This window comes from Notolepis coatsorum (genome assembly GCF_963971535.1).
Source record: "Notolepis coatsorum genome assembly, chromosome: 1".
NCBI classification, from domain to species: domain Eukaryota; kingdom Metazoa; phylum Chordata; class Actinopteri; order Aulopiformes; family Paralepididae; genus Notolepis; species Notolepis coatsorum.
Genome location: NC_140165.1, coordinates 142581236 through 142600904, shown reverse-complemented (window position 1 = coordinate 142600904; position 19669 = coordinate 142581236). Strand labels below are relative to the sequence as shown.

Here is a 19669-nt window from a genome sequence, read left to right as displayed (position 1 = left end):
GACAGGCAGAACACACAGTGAATGTATCCGTTGTTTATTGCACTTTTATTAGGCTTTGCTGAAAAAGAATTGCTGCATTGGGTAACTAGGCAAAAGATGGTGGCCGCCTTGTTGACATTTGCTTTGCAGGCACATTCAAGTTCTGATTGGTTGAAATTGCCTTCATGTTTGCCACCTACTGCCACCTACTGCTTTGGCAGTGTACTACATCAGTGTGCTCGGATGACAAAAACGAAAAAAAAACGAAAGTGTGACTCGAGGCGCACGACGTCGCGGCGAAACGCATATGACGACGATACGAAAATGAAACGAAAGGTGTAACCGCACCCTTAGTCAAGACTCTGAGCTTTCAGTTGATCCCTTGCAACTGGCAATAATTAGTTAGGATGAGTTAATGACTTAACCCTCAGAATCTGTGGCAGATCATTATAGAGCTTTGTATATATATATTCATACATACAAAGCTTGTCAATAGAGGTAGCATATGGCCCGTCATAATAAGGATTGTTGAATCTTGATGAATTGAAAATGGAGGACCCTTATGTGAACAAGATGAAAGTATTTTTCTGGTTTTCATTCTCTTAGCAGTTGTGTGTATTGAGCTGTACCGTATTATACCCATTCTGCAATCTGTTAATAATGTTTTCAATCAATCAATCAATCAATCAATCAATCAATCAATAAAGTAGTCTAGACCAGTAGTAGTCAAATTGGGGTCCCTAGGTATCCTGGGGGGAGTTCCAGGGGGGGCATTCAGAAGTATGAAAAATGCTGTATTACAAGAGTTTACTCAATGCCATTGTAAATGAGGGAAACCTAGTGAACTTTTAAATGAAAAAATTTATTTGCTAAAAGGTAGCATTATGAGAAAATATTAAAATGACTATTTTGGTCATAGGTTTCATTCTCCCCTGCTGTCTCCACCTACAGAGTAGTGGTGGGGGAAAATATCGATACGTAGTAGTATCGCGATACTTTGCGTGGCGATACTGTATCGATACAGGGACGCCAAGTATTGATATTTAATTATATATATATATATATCTTCTTTTTTATTTCTTTTTGGAAGTTGCATTGTTCATTTCAATACCTGTAATAGTACAATAGTCCACACACACGCACACGCACACGTGTGCATTCAGTTAAGTTGGAATATGACTGTAATACAAACAGTTCAGTTTGTCAGATTACAGTGTTTACATCTGTCTGCTTGAGAAAATACCATGTTCTGCAATAAAAATTATTGAAGTGAGATGAACAGATTTATTTTATTAGATAAAACATGTTGACAAAGTTTTACTTTGCAGTTGAAGAAAGGTAATAAATTGCAATATATCGCAATATTAATATCGCAATACTCAGCATATCGCAATATATTTAGTATCACAATACTATCGTATCGTGACTCAAGTATCGTGATAGTATCGTATCGTGAGGCCTCTGGTGATTCCCACCCCTACTACAGAGTATTCGTGCAATTCTGTAATTGATCTAATCTTATGTCACAGACACGAGATAAAACATTGGATTTCTTTATACGAAAGGTTTTTTTTGGCACATAGGCTAGAATAGAACTAGGTGCAGACAAAAGCGAGTAGAATGGAGGAAAACATATTTCATTTCACAAGTAAAAGCACAAAGTACATCATCAAATATCTCCAGTGGCACGGCAATGGTGTAGTGGTTAATTAACACTGTTGCCTTACAGCAAGAAGGTCCTGGATTCGAATCCCGCTTGGGAACCAGGTTCCCGGGTTTCCAGGGACCCAGGTGGGATATCTCCCGGGCCTTTCTGTGTGGAGTTTGCATGTTCTTCCCGTGCTCACAAGGGTTCAGAAAAAGAGATAAACCCAATGGAAAAACATACAGAACAGATCGCTAACACTGTCTCACTCCCTGACTGAAAATGCATGTGTGTGTGTTCCTATGTGTGTCGCCCATCTTACATGTGTGTGTTCGCTGCATGACAATGTAGCAATGTGTGCTACAAATAAATTATTCTTCTTCTCACAAAATCTGTGGCTTAAAGGGATATTTTGGATTCTTTTGACACAAATCAAATTTCTCACCACAACGTTCATTATGTCCGATGCTGAATTCTACTCTCAGACCGCTGCTACTGTATGTCTTGGAACTATTTTGTTTCTGGAAGAACAGCAATGTATTACTAGTTGATAGGTGGTGTGTGATATATGAACGGGCTCCAGTGCGTGGTATAGCCCCCTGTTTGCTACCACCATTTCCTTTTTCGAATGAGAAATTCCTTGCCTGTGAAAAACTTTGGGAACCTCTTGGCTTTTTAGACACCAATGAAAAATTACTCAATTAAAACTGAGAGACAATTCAATGCATTTCTAGGCTTCATGCAATTAATCTGTGTCTTTCTAGTTCCTTTTCTATTCCGACATAATCAGTATCAGTGTCACTGCCAGCTGTTAAACTGTTTTTTTTTGTTACAAATTACAATCTCTTAGTAAACAATTTATTGAAACAGTCACAACAATATTCAGTTTAGGGATTCACTTGAGGGATCACTTTATCTCTTATTACATGCATTTTTGCATGCAATCCTTATCATCTGGATGCACACACTCTCTCTCTCACACACACACACACACACACACACACACACACACACACACACACACACACACACACACACACACACACACACACACACACACACACACACACACACACACACACACACACACACACACACACACACACACACACACACACATTAATACTTTATTTGGTTCCACAAATTATATTACATAAACAGGGAATCAAATGTATCGGGGCCAAGCAGCACTGAACACTTAAGGGTACACATAGCACCTCCTTCTCCACGTGGCTAAGCTGCCAATAATAGCTGAGACAGAGCAATATTTGGCAATTTGTTTGGCTTTTCTTTTAGACATTGCAGCAATTCTCAGACCGGTCATGGTGGATTTGTGTACATGGCCAAGACCTCCGAACACACACACACACACACACACACACACACACACACACACACACACACACACACACACACACACACACACACACACACACACACACACACACACACACACACACACACACACACACACACACACACACACACACACACACACACACACACACACACACACACACACACACACACACACACACACACACACACACACACACACACACACACACACACACATGTATTTTTCCCAGGTTGCCAGTTACTGTAACAATAATAGCATGTGCTCATAATGAAGGTCTGACGTTACACACCAGCACTAAATCAGTGATAGCAGGGGATTATGGGAGCCAGCGGATTAAAATCTCTATGTTGGGGTGTGTCTTCATACATCTCACAACGGAAATTAATTAGTGCCATTTGACAATAAGATAGTTTTACTTTAAATCTTTTTTTTTTTTTTTTTTTTTTTTTATAACTTGTCCAAGAAATATTAAACACATTTCCCTCGTTCATTACATCTGCCTTTTAGGGTCATTCTAAAAGCTGTTTGCAATTCATTTCCTTCTGTAATTCTGTAATTACAAATTAATTTCTGTATAGAGAATGTCTAATTCTTTTGTCAGCATCTGTCAAAACAAATTCATCCCACTGTCTGTGATCATTGAGGCATAAGCAATTCTGAACAGCTTGTTCAGGTTTGTTAATCTGAAAACTTTAAACCCTGGCTGAACGGCAAGCGGTACATATGTAATGTTCCCCTGATGCCTAAATAACATTTCAGACTGGGCAAAACCCATTTTCCATAATATGTCCCCTTTAAGCTTTCATTTTCTCTAAGCAAATGAAAGATGGTTTTCCCTATAGCATTGTTGGATACAATTCTAGGGTTTCTCCTGTAAACTGAGACAATGCATTTCATATTATACGAAAACAAGATGAGTACAGGTGTTAAAACAATAACAAAAACAATAATGTTCAAATCAATGCATTTGGTGTATTTTTAACCCAATACAATTACCATAACAATGACAGTGTGTCTGGAACATCACTCACTACAGTATGTCACTTGGCTTACTACTAAAGGAGAACTCCGGTTTTAAAGATTAACTTTTTCCTGTGTTCCAAGGCAGTTTGATGAATTAGTTCAAATGCACCACACTCTCCCAAAGCCAGAAATTAGAGAGAATATACAAAAAATATGGGGCTGTACCATAGATAATGAATGGGGCTCTGGTTTTGTGGGCCCATAAAATGTTATCTTGAGGTCTCACACCAAAATGGGGTTTACGTTCTGGTTCAGACTTGATATTAGCAGCATTACTAAAATATGCCTCATTTGGGATTGAGAACTCAATTTCATGGCTCCACAAAATCAGTGCCTTGTTTACGTAATTTGTCATTGGATCAGTGGGGCTTCACATCCAGCATCACATATTGAAGGTTTCCTCTGGTAATGTTTTTAGCTTCAGGAGAGAGTGGTGCATGTTCACATATATTGATTGAACTGCACTTGCTCACAGGAATAACATACAGTATGTGCATTCTTAAACTGGGTGAAATGCTCCTTTATCATACTTCTACACTACAGTATGGACTTAGACCTACAGTATCATGCTTCTCTTCTCTTCTGGTCTCGTCTCTTCTGGTCTCGTCTCTTCTCGTCTCGCCTCTTCTCGTCTCCTCTCGTCTCATTTCGCCTCGTCTCCTCTCGTCTCGTCTCATCGCGTTTCGTCTCCTCTCGTCTCGTCTCATCGCGTTTCGTCTCGTCTCCTCTCGTCTCTTCACATTTGAAGCAGCTAAAAAGCATTCATGGCTTCATGCCATTGCAAACCGCCCCAACTGACCTCTGCGTATAAGAGAAAGATACAAAGATTGATTTATGATATTCTCTCCTTTTGGCATGTGTAACAGCTCCTTTTAAGAGCTCATTTAGTAATGGCATCCCTCGCCCTCTCCCCAGAGACCATCAGTCTAATTGAACAGGCTCGCCAAGCTGCCTGTGGCAACCGTTCCTCTGAGTGATGGAATGGCTCTCTCTGCTCTGTTTGACAAAAGTTCACTTTGTCATTCCACAGATTTGTGGAATGTTTCAGTAATGAATTTTAAATATATTCAGTAAAATAACATACAAAAAAATTTATATAGCAAAGTAAACAGGTTTGATAATATCCAACAATAATATATTGTCCAACATATCTATTTGTGTTGCTCCACAACAGAATAGTCTATCTGTCATTTCTCACACAGCCTTGTGCAGCATCATAATCACATATTATTTTAAATGTGTGATGATTGCAACATGTAATTGTCTTGAAATAGAGTATATCACTTATAACTGCAATTGGAACAGGAATGCTGCTTTATGTTATTTTGTTACAGGGAATAACATTACAGTGATGTGTCAAGTCAAGTCTAGTCAAGTGATGTCAAGTCAAGTGATGTCATGTCAACTTGACTTGACTGCTTTGGAATGCATTACTCACAACACTGTCCACATGTTCCACTAACTGTGTGATCCTTTCTGTCTCCTGCAGGATAGGGGGTGCTGTGCCCATCGTCTTCTCTTTCTTTGCAGAGGTGCTGTCCAGGGAGAAGAGAGGAGAGCACCTGAGCTGGTTGTGTATGTTCTGGATGATTGGAGAGATCTACGCCTCAGCCATGGCCTGGGCCATCATACCACACTATGGTGAGTTACAATACTACATATATTACTGTGATATAATGATTATACCACACTATGGTGAGTTACAGTACAATACTACTGAATATATTACTGTGATATAATGATTATACCACACTATGGTGAGTTACAGTACAATACTACTGAATATATTACTGTGATATAATGATTATACCACACTATGGTGAGTTACAGTACAATACTACTGAATATATTACTGTGATATAATGATTATACCACACTATTGTGAGTTACAATACTACTGAATATATTACTGTGATATAATGATTATACCACACTATGGTGAGTTACAATACTACTGAATATATTACTGTGATATAATGATTATACCACACTATGGTGAGTTACAGTACAATACTACTGAATATATTACTGTGATATAATGATTATACCACACTATGGTGAGTTACAGTACAATACTACTGAATATATTACTGTGATATAATGATTATACCACACTATTGTGAGTTACAATACTACTGAATATATTACTGTGATATAATGATTATACCACACTATGGTGAGTTACAATACTACTGAATATACTATATTACTGTAATATAATGATGATAATATATAATATATAATATACTGTAATGTATAATATATAAATAGACATAGAATGATCATACCATAGACAGAATAAATGCAGAGTCCAGAGAATAAAAAAGGGTTAAAACAACAACAATAAAATATATCTAATTTACAATACAATAATCACAATGTGGATGTAATGAGTGTAATGTGTCAGAATGTATTAAAAGGCTAAGGTGAAGAAAGCTTAGCTTACTTTTGAAAATATTTAGTGAGCTAGCTAGCTCCCATAGGTAAGGTGTTCCATAGTTTTGGTGCGTAATTAGCAAAGACTGCATCCCCGATTTTCTTTTGGCTGTTGCTGGGAACCTTCAATTAACCAGCAGTAGATTATCTTAATATACTTGGGGGCACATAGCTGACAAGGGAATTGGCAATGTAGCTTGGTCCTGTTCCATTTAGGGCTTTGTATATAAAGAGGAGGACTTTCAAATCAATTATAAATGTTACCGGAAGCCAATGCAAATTAGCTGGACTGATGTGCTCACTCCTCTTGGTTCTAGTTAATAGCCTAGCTGCAGAGTTTTGAAAGTTGTCAAGTCAATTTGAAATAAAGGCATGGATCATTTATCAAATTTTTATTTATAAATTGTCCTACTTTAGCTATGTTTCTAAGGTGGAAGAATTATGTTTTTGTCACCTTGTTGGATGATGAATCCAGCGTTGCAGTTTGGCTGAGGAAGCAATTGAGCACACATTCATACTGAACATAATGTACGTTCACAAACCATCCAACCAACCAACCAACCAACTAACCAACCATCCATCCATCCATCCAACAAACCAACCAACCATCCACCCACCCACCCAACCAACCATCCAACAAACCAACCAACCATCCAACCAACCAACCAACTAAACAACCAACCATTCACCCAACCAGCTATCCAACAAACCAACCAACCCTCCAACCAACCAACCAACTAACCATCCATCCATCCATCCAACCAACCATCCAACCAACCAACCAACCAACCAACTAACCAACCATCCACCCATCCATCCATCCAACAAACCAACCAACCATCCACCCACCCAACCAACCATCCAACAAACCAACCATCCAACCAACCAACCAACCAACTAAACAACCAACCATTCACCCAACCAGCTATCCAGCAAACCAACCAACCATCCAAGCAACCAACCAACCAACCAACTAACCATCCATCCATCCATCCATCCAACCAACCAACCAACCAACTAACCAACCATCCTTCCATCCATCCAACCAACCAACCAACCAACTAACCAACCATCCTTCCATCCATCCATCCATCCATCCATCCATCCATCCATCCATCCATCCATCCATCCATCCAGACATCCATCATCCAACCAACCAATCAACTAACCAACCACCGAACCATCTATCCAACCAAAAAATTAACCAACCAATCACCCAACAAACCAACCAACCATTCAACCACCTAACTAAGAAACCAAGCAACCTAATAATGTGTTGTCATTACAAATTATTCAGTAGGTCTAGTAAAAGAAAAGACTAATGAAGTATGTTGTGTGCTGTGACAACATGACTTTATACTAACCTCTCCCTGCCACACTCAGGCCGCAGTCCAGAGGCAGTAAAAACATTTGAAGGTTTTCCCAGGAGGGACGCTGCCAATTCTCTCTGGCACATCAAGCCATGTAATTCCTCTAAGTGGCTACAGACTGCAAGAGGGCTAGGTTAAGAGATAGGCTACACACACACACACACACACACACACACACACACACACACACACACACACACACACACACACACACACACACACACACACGCACACACATGATATTTAAAGGGTGGGGGCGTGCCCGTGGTACAGAGAAGGCTATGATTTACGATGCTGCCCTCATCAATAAAGAAATGACGGGAATAGGCTCGAAGGCTCTCTCACTCCACACCTCATGTGTCTGTCTCTCTCTCACTCTCTCAGAGAGAATGGAAAGGACTACTAGTTGTGACTACTTTCTTCTCTGCTGTCCTTTTCATTATTGGACCAAGCTATGCTGGAACGAACTTTAGGACCACAGTTAGGACAGCCGAAACCCGTCCAATCTTTCGCCGTCGACTAAAGACGCACTTCTTCAATCATTATCTGAAGTGAAATGAAAAAAAAAATGTATTATAAAAATAATAATAATAATAATAATCTAACCCTAACTAACCTTACTGTCATGCACTTGTCCTAATATACTAACCTACACTGTAGCACTCAACACTTTGATGAACATTGTTACTCAGCTGATAGAGTTGTACCCTTCCTGCTGTCTTGGATAAAAGCGTCAGCTAAATGACAAAATGTAAGCTTCACCTATGGACTAATGCATCAAATATGTGTTTTTGTACCAAAGTAATGAGGACATGCTATTGAAGAAGATGGGGCACTTTAATCGTAAATACTTGAGTACATTCAATATGAAGGACTAAAATAAGTTTACCTAGTAAGTAGACATTGGAAGCCTTGTGCTCCATTTCACTGGGTATTTCTAGTGTTGCAGTAGAGTAGAGGATTGGGTACCTTGGCTGCAATTTCTACTGGTTTCCCTCCTTCTCCCTGCCTGTCCTCCCCTTCCTGCCTCCACTCACTCCATACTAGAGGGTTCTTCTTGATCAAGCATAATTAGCTTTTTCTCCTTGCTCTGATGGAACAAAGCTACAGCCAGAGGTGATTTATGGCCGACCCGTGTGTGTGTGTGTGTGTGTGTGTGTGTGTGTGTGTGTGTGTGTGTGTGTGTGTGTGTGTGTGTGTGTGTGTGTGTGTGTGTGTGTGTGTGTGTGTGTGTGTGTGTGTGTGTGTGTGTGTGTGTGTGTGTGTGTGTGTGTGTGTGTGTGTGTGTGTGTGTGAGTGAGTGGGGCTTTAAGTGTAATAGAGGATGTTTCATTGAGCTGCGGCCACAGACCCTTCTCTGAGGGAAATTGAAGGCAATAACAACTGACACTGTGGGAGGTTATTCAAGTTATCACACATGCACAGTTGAAGGAAATGCCAATTTTCGCTCAAAAGGTGCATGCAAATACAAAAACATGCACACTGGTTGATACAAATACACACACACACACTGGTAATGAGACCCGCACAAAGCCCTGTGTGACCGGAGAATGCTCTGCTGTCAGGTCTGGTGATGTCCTACTGAAGTAGTGGTGCCCCTCCTCTCTTATTCTCTCTCTTTCTCTCTCTTTCTCTCTCTCTTTCTCTCTCGCACTCTCTCTCTCTCTCTCTCTCTCTCTCTCTCTCTCTCTCTCTCTCTCTCTCTCTCTCTCTCTCTCTCTCTCTCTCTCTCGCTGTTACACTCTTCCTCTCTCTGTTTCTCTCTTTATCTCTCTCTGAGAGGATGACAACTTTACCTCCTACATACTATAAGACCATTGTCCCAGGCCTTCACGTTTTCCTCAAAGTGCTGCAGTGTGCACCCCCACCAGTTAAAGGGGAACACCACCCAATTTTCAAAGTCATATAGTATGTTGTTCCTATGCTTTACACTGTCCAAGAAATATAACAGAAGATAGAAAGGAACTCTCTCCTGAATCCAAGCCTGGAGTGAAGACTAGAATATATATAGGTATAAAGCCAATGAATTGGGAACGGTGGTAAAGGTGACACTGGGACCACCCCAGGGAGTGTTCTGTGTATACTGTATAGGGGTATATTTTATGTCAGAACTGAGAACGCTACTATAGAATAAAGGTAATTTTGGGTATAAAGCTCAAACAAACATTGGACCTCATTTATCAAGCAAGATACAAATTAATTTGTTATGAGATGTTTCAGATAGTGGTTTACACAAGGATTGTGGTATTTACAAGGTTTTCTAATTGAGATACATGTGTACATTTTACGATATCTTGAGAGCACGTGTAAAATATATAATGATCTTTGCAAGGGATAAAGCAACAAGTTTAGACATTAAAATATGAACAGATTTATATGTTTGATACTGTATGTGCATAGCCATGTGTTGTGTCTCGCAATTATAATTGCTTACAAACTTCTACAATACACATTACAGTCTCAACAAGGAAGATAAAGGAACTTTCACCATCTCTCCGGAACATCAGCAAATCAAACAATTATTAATTCATGCAATTATTTTTTTATCCACTTTTTCTCCTCTTTTTCTATTTTTCTCCCATCCCAATTCCATTGTGCCAATTCTTCCCTCCCCTGTCTTGAACGTTGCTCGCATATGCCCCCCACTGGCCGGTTGTAGGGAGGATAGAAGCCTTGCATCACGTGTCCCCTCCGGTACACGAGGAGGCAGCCTGTCACATCTTTTCACCTGCCAGCGCGGACTCTCTTTGGCGAGGTGTAACGTGTGGGAGGCTCACACTACCCCCGCCATTTCCTGTCTCTGCTGTGCAGGCGTCCCCAACCGACCTGTAGGAGTCGCTGTCCACAACGTCCAGATTACCACCCATCGACTTCCACCCTCTAACTCTGCCAATTGAGTTAGTACAGGGGTCAGCAACCTTTACTATCAAAAGAGCCACTTTTCCCCCGTCCCACAAAATAAAATGCTCAGGGAGCCGCACAACCTATTTACCCTTAAAATGAAGATAACACAGTGTATAACGTTTTATATATCCCCAAGCATACCCCACATTTAGCATAAAACGCCTGACAATTGCATACCCAAAGTAATTTGCGATTTATTATACTTTATACTTATAGCACACAGTTTGTTGCATTAATGGGATTATAAAGCAACAAAAAGAAAAATGTTGACTTTTTATTACTGTTTTTACCTGTTATAACAAAGGAAAACCTCAAACTCTTATGAAGAGGAGAAAAAATACTGGCTGTGTAGACCTATTTTTAAATAAAACACAGAAGAGGAGACAAAACACTGGTGTCTGTAGACTAGACCGATTTTGAAATAAAACCCTGAACTATTCAGGTATATTTGAGTCCTTCCCTTATTTGTGGAACATTTATAAAATCAAAAGTAGTCCACCTTGAAAAAAGACTACCATGTGTAGACCTACTTTGAAATAAAACACAGAAAAGGAGAAAAAACACTGGCATTTGTGGACCTACTTTGAAATAAAACCCTGAACTATGCAGCTCTATTAGAGTCCTTCCCTTATTTGTGGAAAATCTATCAAATAAAAAGTAAATTTTTCATTGTTCGCAAATTTCGCACCACATATCAGGCATACAGGTAAGCCTTTTGTTGACTAAATATTTTAGTTGATGAAATATTTTTTCATTTCAGTGTCACAGTATGACATCGATCTCCAAAACATTTTTAAAAATAAAAGTTACAAAAAGAAAAATATAAAAAAAAAAAAATGTGGGCCAGGGAGCCAAAGGCTGATTGGCGAAAGAGCCGCATGCGGCCTCGGAGCCGCAGGTTGCCGACCCCTGAGTTAGTATGACGGCTGGCCCAAGCCGGAGGCAACGCCGACAGCCGGAGTCGAACCCGGTGTCTCTTGCGTTGTCCGCTGCGCCACCTAGCCGCCACATCATGCAAAACATTTTGAGAGGCTATTAAGGTTTCAAATATTCAAACTCAACTATTACAGTTTGCCTGTTACATTATGATATTGATCAGATCAGTTACTGACACACTCTGTGACACAGCCTTGTACCCTAGACGTTGGAGCTGAGAAGTAGGTACAGTAGATGTGTTTGCGTTACATGGCTGGGTGTACAGCTCTTATGAAAGCCTACACTGCAGACCTGAATGTAATCAACTCTGCGGAAATGATTCATGTCGGACATTGATTCACTTCACATCAATTGCAAGGCTCCACGAGCAGGAACTGTCCACAAATCACAGCAATGTCAACCATTCACTCTATATTCCATTTAGGTGTGCTGTTATGGTAATGGTCTGTGTGTCAGCTTCCCCTGGTATCCACAAGGCTGATAAACGTGGAGTCAAGTGTTACAAGGGCTGCGTTTTACACACAAATATACAAGCAATATATAAAGCAATATATAAACAGATTGATACATTGTTTATTGTTTATTTGGATCCCCATTAGTTGTTTCCAAGGCAACAGCTACTCTTCCTGGGGTCCACATAAAAACATATATATTGTATAGACAGACACACACATTATACCTACATATATACATACATGCATACCCACATACATATACAGTATAAACCAATTATGGAATTAATTCTTTCCCCCAATTACGTAAACAGAATAACAAACATGTGTTTACAGCTGAAGATTTTGAAATACGATCATTTCAAAATCTCAGATATTAATCAATTAATAAGGCATAACTTTGAGAAACCTACTACAAAGTTACTACAAGCTACCGATATAGCAAAGTCACACGTTTAGTTTGACTTTACTTGGTTTCTGGCTTTGGGAGAGAGAGTAGCTCATGGTTGCAAATATTGATTGACATTTCCTAGACGTTGGACATATTAAAATTCGTATTCTTATAATTTTTTTTAATTATCTTCTATCTTAGAATTTTCGATAACACTTTATAATAACACTCAGTTATAAGACATTTATACGGTATTTGTAGATAATGAACAAATCATGAACAAACCATTTATATACATTCGTAAATTATATTAACTATATTTGTATAACATTTACAAATTAGTTATACATTATTTATAATGCATTAGTGGATAATGAACTAATCATGGACAAACCATTTACAACTGATTAGTACATAATTTGTAAATGTACTAGTTTAACATTCATAAATGATCTGTTGGTAACTTTTTTCCACATGATCAACCTTATTTGTAAATTATTTGTGCAACATTGAATAATGGTATCTAATACATTTGTAGATGCTTTGAAAAATGTATATGAAAAAATGACTATACCTCCATTTTGTCAGGATGGAGGTAGGTGAGTTCCAATTGTTGTAGGCAATCATAGAGACGGAGATGGTATACTCTTGAACAGGTTCGACTTTAATAGTAAAGAACACAAAGAGTAATACTAGGATACTATGCCGAGGGCAAAGGAACGAGAGAATAAGATAATGGAGCTTAGTGGTGGTCCAGAACTGGAACCGGCCGCGTTATCTCCGAACGCCTATAGTGAAGACCTGACGAATAACAAGCAGAAGGAAGGAATGTTAAATAGACACCAAATACCAACATTCCACACACACACCCGTGACAGCCAATCAGAAGCCAACCCCTAAGTGACAGCACTAAATGACAGGGAAAACAAGTGACAGTAGTCAGATGACAGGTGACAGAAATGGTGGGTGGTTCCCGACCGTAGTCAGTAACCAAAACGAAACAGTACCCTCCCCCGACGAACGGCACCAGACGTTCACCTGGGGGCCTCGGGATTCAGCCGCCGGAAATCAACGATCAGACTGGGATCTAAAATATCCCTTTGAGGCACCCAAGAACGCTCTTCTATCCCGTACCCCTCCCAATCCACCAAGAACTGAAACCCCCTACCCCTCCGCCTACAACCCAGTATCCTCCGCACCGTGTAAATGGGCTGACCACCAATAAACCGAGGCGGAGGAACCGTAGGCAGTGGCGGGGCCAAGGGGGCGATGAGAGGAATGGCTTCAACAGGGACACATGAAACGTCGGATGAACCCTCATAGAGCTCGGAAGCCGCAGCCTGTAAGCCACAGGATTCACCCGACGCACCACTTTAAAGGGGCCTATAAAGCGAGGAGCCAGCTTCCTGGATTCCACCCGGAGAGGGAGATCCCGGGTGGAAAGCCAAACCCGCTGCCCAGGACGGTAAACCGGAGCCGGACGGCGCTTGCGGTTAGCCTGCCGCTGGGTACTAACCGAAACCTTCTGCAGTGCCGCCCGGACCCGCTTCCACGTCCTGCGGCAGCGAGCCACATGTGCCTGGGCTGAGGGCACCTCTGCCTCCTGCTCCTGCTCGGGAAACAGGAGGTTGAAAACCATACTGACACTGAAAGGGAGACATACCGGTAGAGGAGGAGAGGAGGGTATTATGCGCGTACTCAGCCCAGGCCAACCTCCTACTCCACGTTGCCGGGCAACCGGCAACGTAACACCTCAAGACCCCCTCCAGGTCCTGGTTGACGCGCTCCGTCTGCCCGTTCGACTGCGGATGAAACCCAGACGAAAGGCTGACGGAGGCGCCGAGACCGGCGGCAAACACCTTCCAGAACCTGGAGGCGAACTGAGGACCCCGGTCCGACACTATATCCACCGGAAGCCGTGGACCCGAAAGACATGCTGTATCACCAGATCAGCAGTCTCTCGGGCCGATGGAAGCTTGGGGAGAGGAACAAAGTGAGCCGCCTTAGAGAACCGGTCCACCACCACCAAAATGGCGGTGAACCGAAATGGGGAGGCCAGAAATAAAGTCCAGGGATATGTGCGACCAGGGCCGTTTAGGAATAGGAAGCGGCCGGAGGAGACCTGCTGGTGCACGGCGAGAGGTCTTACTGCGCGCGCACACCGGGCAGGCCGCCACAAAGGAACGCGTATCCCCCTCCACTGTCGGCCACCAGAACCTCCTACGGATAAATTCCAGGGTCCTGGTGGCCCCAGGGTGGCTGGTGAGGGATGAGGCATGTGCCCACTGCAGCAAACGTGAGCGTGCCGCCTTGGGCACATACGACCGCCCCGGAGGGCCCCCACCAGGATCGGGCTCCCGCATCAGCGCCGACCTTACCACCTTATCTATGCCCCAAGACACGGGTGCCAAAATCAAGGCCGGTGTAATAATGGGATGGGGCTGCTCCTCCCGACCAGGAAGATCAAACTGGCGCGATAACGCGTCAGGTTTGATATTCTTGGAACCGGGCCTATAGGAGATGGTAAATCGAAATCTTGTGAAGAATAACGCCCACCTGGCCTGGCGAGCGTTAAGGCGTTTAGCCCCTTGGATGTAAGCCAAGTTCTTATGATCGGTCCAAACAATGAAAGGATGTGCCGCCCCCTCCAACCAATGTCTCCATTCCTCCAGTGCCAACTTGATAGCCAATAACTCCCGATTACCCACGTCGTAGTTACGCTCGGCTGGTGACAGACGGTGAGAAAAAAAAGCACACAGGTGCACTTTCCCATCCTTTAAGCATCTCTGAGAGAGCACCCCCCCACCGCGATGTCAGAGGCATCCACCTCCACAATGAACGGAACCTCCGCATCGTGGCGGATCAATACAGGAGCGGAGGTAAACCGACGTTTGAGGTCGCAGAAAGCCGACTCTGCCCTAGGCGACCATTCAAAGCCAGGGAGAGAGGACTTGGTGAGAGCTGTTAACGGATTGGCTAAGGCGCTAAAGTTGCGAATAAAGTGCCTGTAAAAATGTGCAAAGCCCAAAAACCGTTGTAACCCCTTGAGCGACGAAGGCCGTGGCCAGTCCAAGACTGCACTCACCTTGGCCGAATCCATGCGCAGATCACCCTTCGTCAACACAAAGCCCAGGAAAGAAACAGTATCGGTGTGAAACACACACTTCTCAGCCTTAACGAATAGTTGATGCTTGAGGAGACGGTCTAGCACCTCTCGAACGTGCAGTTGGTGTTGCACCATATCGCGAGAAAAAATTAGGATATCGTCTAGGTAAACAAACACCGACACCCCAATCAAATCTTGCAGCACGTCGTTAACCAGGGCTTGGAAGACTGCCGGAGCATTAGCCAAACCAAAGGGCATGACCAAATACTCATAGTGACCATTAGGCGTATTAAATGCAGTCTTCCACTCGTCTCCTTCTCTAATCCTGACCAGATTGTATGCATTACGTAAATCAAGTTTAGAAAAGACCTGCGCCCCCTGTAAGCACTCGAAAGCAGTGTCCATGAGGGGTAAAGGATATCGGTTCTTGATGGAAACGTCATTCAATCCCCTGTAATCAATGCACGGACGCTGATCCCCATCTTTCTTATCAACAAAGAAGAAACCAGCGCCGGCAGGGGATGTGGAAGGACGTATGTGCCCCGCAAGCAATGCCTCCTCAATGTAGGTGTTCATGGCCAAGGTCTCGGGGCGTGAGAGAGAGAACATTCGCCCGCGAGGCTTATGTTATTTTAACAAATAATTTTAGTTTATCAGAACCCCATATTACTCCATTAATCAATGATCAAACCATGCAAGTAAATAACAAAGAAGAAGATCATCAAATACAAGCTATGCCATTAAGTTTGTTCAAAACCTTTTTGTCACAGTCAAGAGGGGCAGAACTAACAACTGAGCTGCAAAGAACACGTGGGACAGATGTAGCAGATGTTACAAAAACAAATGGCTGCACACAACCTTGCAGAGGCCATACATCCAACTAATGGAAGATAGTTTAATTAACTTTAATTAACAGATTGCAGAATGGGTACAGTACAGTACAGCTTAATACACACAATTGTTAAGGGGATGCAGACCAGAGAAAGACTTTGGACTTTTTTACATCAGGGTCCACCATTTTCTATTCATAATGAAATTGCTATTATGTGTCTGCATGAACACACAACTGTAACTGTACTCAAAAATAACAAAATAAGGGTTGTCTCAGTTCACAACTATATTGGTCAAGTTTTGGGTGGGACTTGTTTGCGTCCCTACAGCTTCTTATTCAATTGAGCGAGATGCTCGGTTATGTCACACAGCCAGTTTGCATCTGACAGTTCAGACAATATTTCTTCAACCCTTTGTTACCTATTCCGCCTGGATTTTTTTTGTATTTTGGGCTGTAAAATTGTCAAAGAATGTCTGAGGAGTAAGTGCTTTTGGCTTTTTTCCTTTGTTACTTCATCAATACTTCAGATGTTCAACATATGTGTAAGAATGTGTAATAACTAAGGCTGTCAAAGTTAATGCTTTATTAACGCATTAACCCACAATTATTTTAACACCGCTATTTTTTAACCCAAGATTAATGTAAAAAAATGTAAAAAAAAAAAAAAAAAAAAAAATATTAACCAGAGCTCTTGGGGGGCCACATTTGGCCCGCAGGCCATGAGTTTGACACCTATGGATTAGAGGGTAGAACAGAATCTGCGACGCTCCCCACCATCCTAGAGAGAGAAGGAGGAGACAAAAGAGAAGAGGGGGGGAAGACAAGGGAATGGACAAACTCTCGCCGACGACGACTTCACGTTGACCTCCGTTGAGAGCTTGCCCGTGCTCCAATTAATATGACGTATACATGAAGACAACAAGGAATGACCCAACACCATAACGGAATAGGGGGAGACAATGACAAATAATTGAACCCACTCCCACCCGCCACCCGGATGTGTATAGGAACAGTGCGCTGAGTGACGCTCCCACTGCCCAGGGGCTGACCGTCCAGGGCGTAGATAGGAATAGGAACCCCCAACTCCTCTACCGGGATTCCCCATTCTCGCACCAACCCCCTGAGTCAATGAGCGCCTTAGTTCCCCTAACGTCACCCCCACAGTTAACCGCCACCTCCAGAAATGTACGTGTGTCAGATGGTAGTGCTGGGATGAGCCCACCTGCTGGCGCCCTCTCGAGGCCCGGCGGAGCACCTCCTCTTCCCGACTGGCGCCGAGTTGAGCCAGCCTGGTCCCGACAGCTGCCGAAACGATGACCGGTGCGACCGCACCGGAAGCAACGTCACTCCTCGATGAAGCGCCGCCGCTCGTCGTCTGAGAGCGACAGCGCCCCCAGCTGCATGGATTCATCACCCAGTGGCCCACTCGTGTACTGCAGGAAATTATCAACACCGGGAGGAGAAGGGACACGTACCTGGGTAGTATCTTCACGCTCCCTCTCTCTCTCCCGATGTCGGTTGTCCATCCGTATGGCGGTGTTGATGAGCACTTCCAGCTGCTCAGGGATCTCACGCACGGCGAGCTCGTTCCTCATCCGTGAGGAGAGTCCCTTGACGAACAAGACCACACAGGGAATTTCCGGCCAAGCTGCCTCCCGAGCCACGATCCGGAATTCGATGGCGTAATCTGAGACCGTGCGGAGGCCCTGCCAGCAGGCGAGAAGCCGCCCACCGGCCTCGAAGATCGAGAGTACTCGGGAAGTATCGAATACTCTTCTCAACTCCCCGGTAATGGCGTCCACACTGTCGCAGATTGACGCCTCGCTCTCCAGTTCGGCAGTAGCCCAGGAGAGTGCTCAACCGGTGAGGAGGGTGATAATATATGCGACCTGTGATCTGGAAGAGGGAAATGAACGTGGCTGCAGCTGGAAAATGAGTGAGCACTAGGTGATGAACTCTCTGCATCCCTCCGGTGCTCCCGCGTAGCGACCTGGTGGGGGTAACCGTGGCTCCTGGGTCCGCTCCTGGTGCCCAAAAGCTCCCCGATTCTCCTCTGTGTTGAACGCCGCCTCTCCTGCCGCCGTCTCTCCCACCGTCGTCCTTACCCCAGCCACCTCGACTTGTGCCTGCTGGGCTGTGATTAGCGCCGAATGCGCCGTCTCCTGCGACGCGCTGACGATTCCGCCCAGCCGAACCAACTCGGGGCTGACCTGCTGCTGGTGTCCCTCCATGCGCTCCTGTGCACTCTTCTGTGCCCGGAGCATCTCCATGACCGCCTCCATGGAACTCTGATGGTCAGGTCTTCTGTCAGGATGGAGGTAGGTGAGTTCCAATTGTTGTAGGCAATCATAGAGACGGAGATGGTATACTCTTGAACAGGTTCGACTTTAATAGTAAAGAACACAAAGAGTAATACTAGGATACTATGCCGAGGGCAAAGGAACGAGAGAATAAGATAATGGAGCTTAGTGGTGGTCCAGAACTGGAACCGGCCGCGTTATCTCCGAACGCCTATAGTGAAGACGAATAACAAGCAGAAGGAAGGAATGTTAAATAGACACCAAATACCAACATTCCACACACACCCCCGTGACAGCCAATCAGAAGCCAACCCCTAAGTGACAGCACTAAATGACAGGGAAAACAAGTGACAGTAGTCAGATGACAGGTGACAGAAATGGTGGGTGGTTCCCGACCGTAGTCAGTAACCAAAACGTAACACCATTTATTTGTTCATGTTCAACAAATGATTTGTAAAACATTCTTAAACAATCTATAAATCATTTGCAGATGTTATTGTGTGCCCTAATCTAAAGTGAAGACTATTCATCATTAACAAATGTCTAATACAGTTTTCTTTATTATTTGTGGACTTTTTACTCACCTGTTATGAACGATCTGGCTTTTATGAATACAGACACGAAGCAATTACCAGACTTGTCTTTTCATGTTTAACAAATGATTTGTTAGACATTCATAAAACATATATAAATCATTTGCAGATGCTATTGCGTGTCCTAATCTAAAGTGAAGACTATTCATCATTAACAAATGTATAATACAGTTTGTTAATTATTTGTTGACTTTTTCATCACCTGTTACAAATCTTGTAGACGACTTTCTAAGCATAACCGACTTTGAAAGAGGGCCAAAGCATAACCAGTTAGAAACAAGGCGGACATTAATACAATTTTCAATCAATCAATCAATCATTCCAATAACACACTCTCCCTTC

At 43.0% G+C, this 19669-nt stretch overlaps 1 protein-coding gene across 2 annotated transcripts in view; it reads left to right on the top strand.

Moving 5' to 3' along the window:
• Nucleotides 1–19669, top strand: part of sv2ca (synaptic vesicle glycoprotein 2Ca) — a 156401-nt gene that overhangs the window by 72374 nt on the left and 64358 nt on the right. For both annotated transcript variants that reach the window (XM_084334155.1, XM_084334154.1), the window contains exon 4: nt 5497–5648. In XM_084334155.1, the coding sequence (XP_084190281.1) occupies nt 5497–5648 (152 nt within the window). The remainder of the gene's footprint in view (nt 1–5496; nt 5649–19669) is intronic.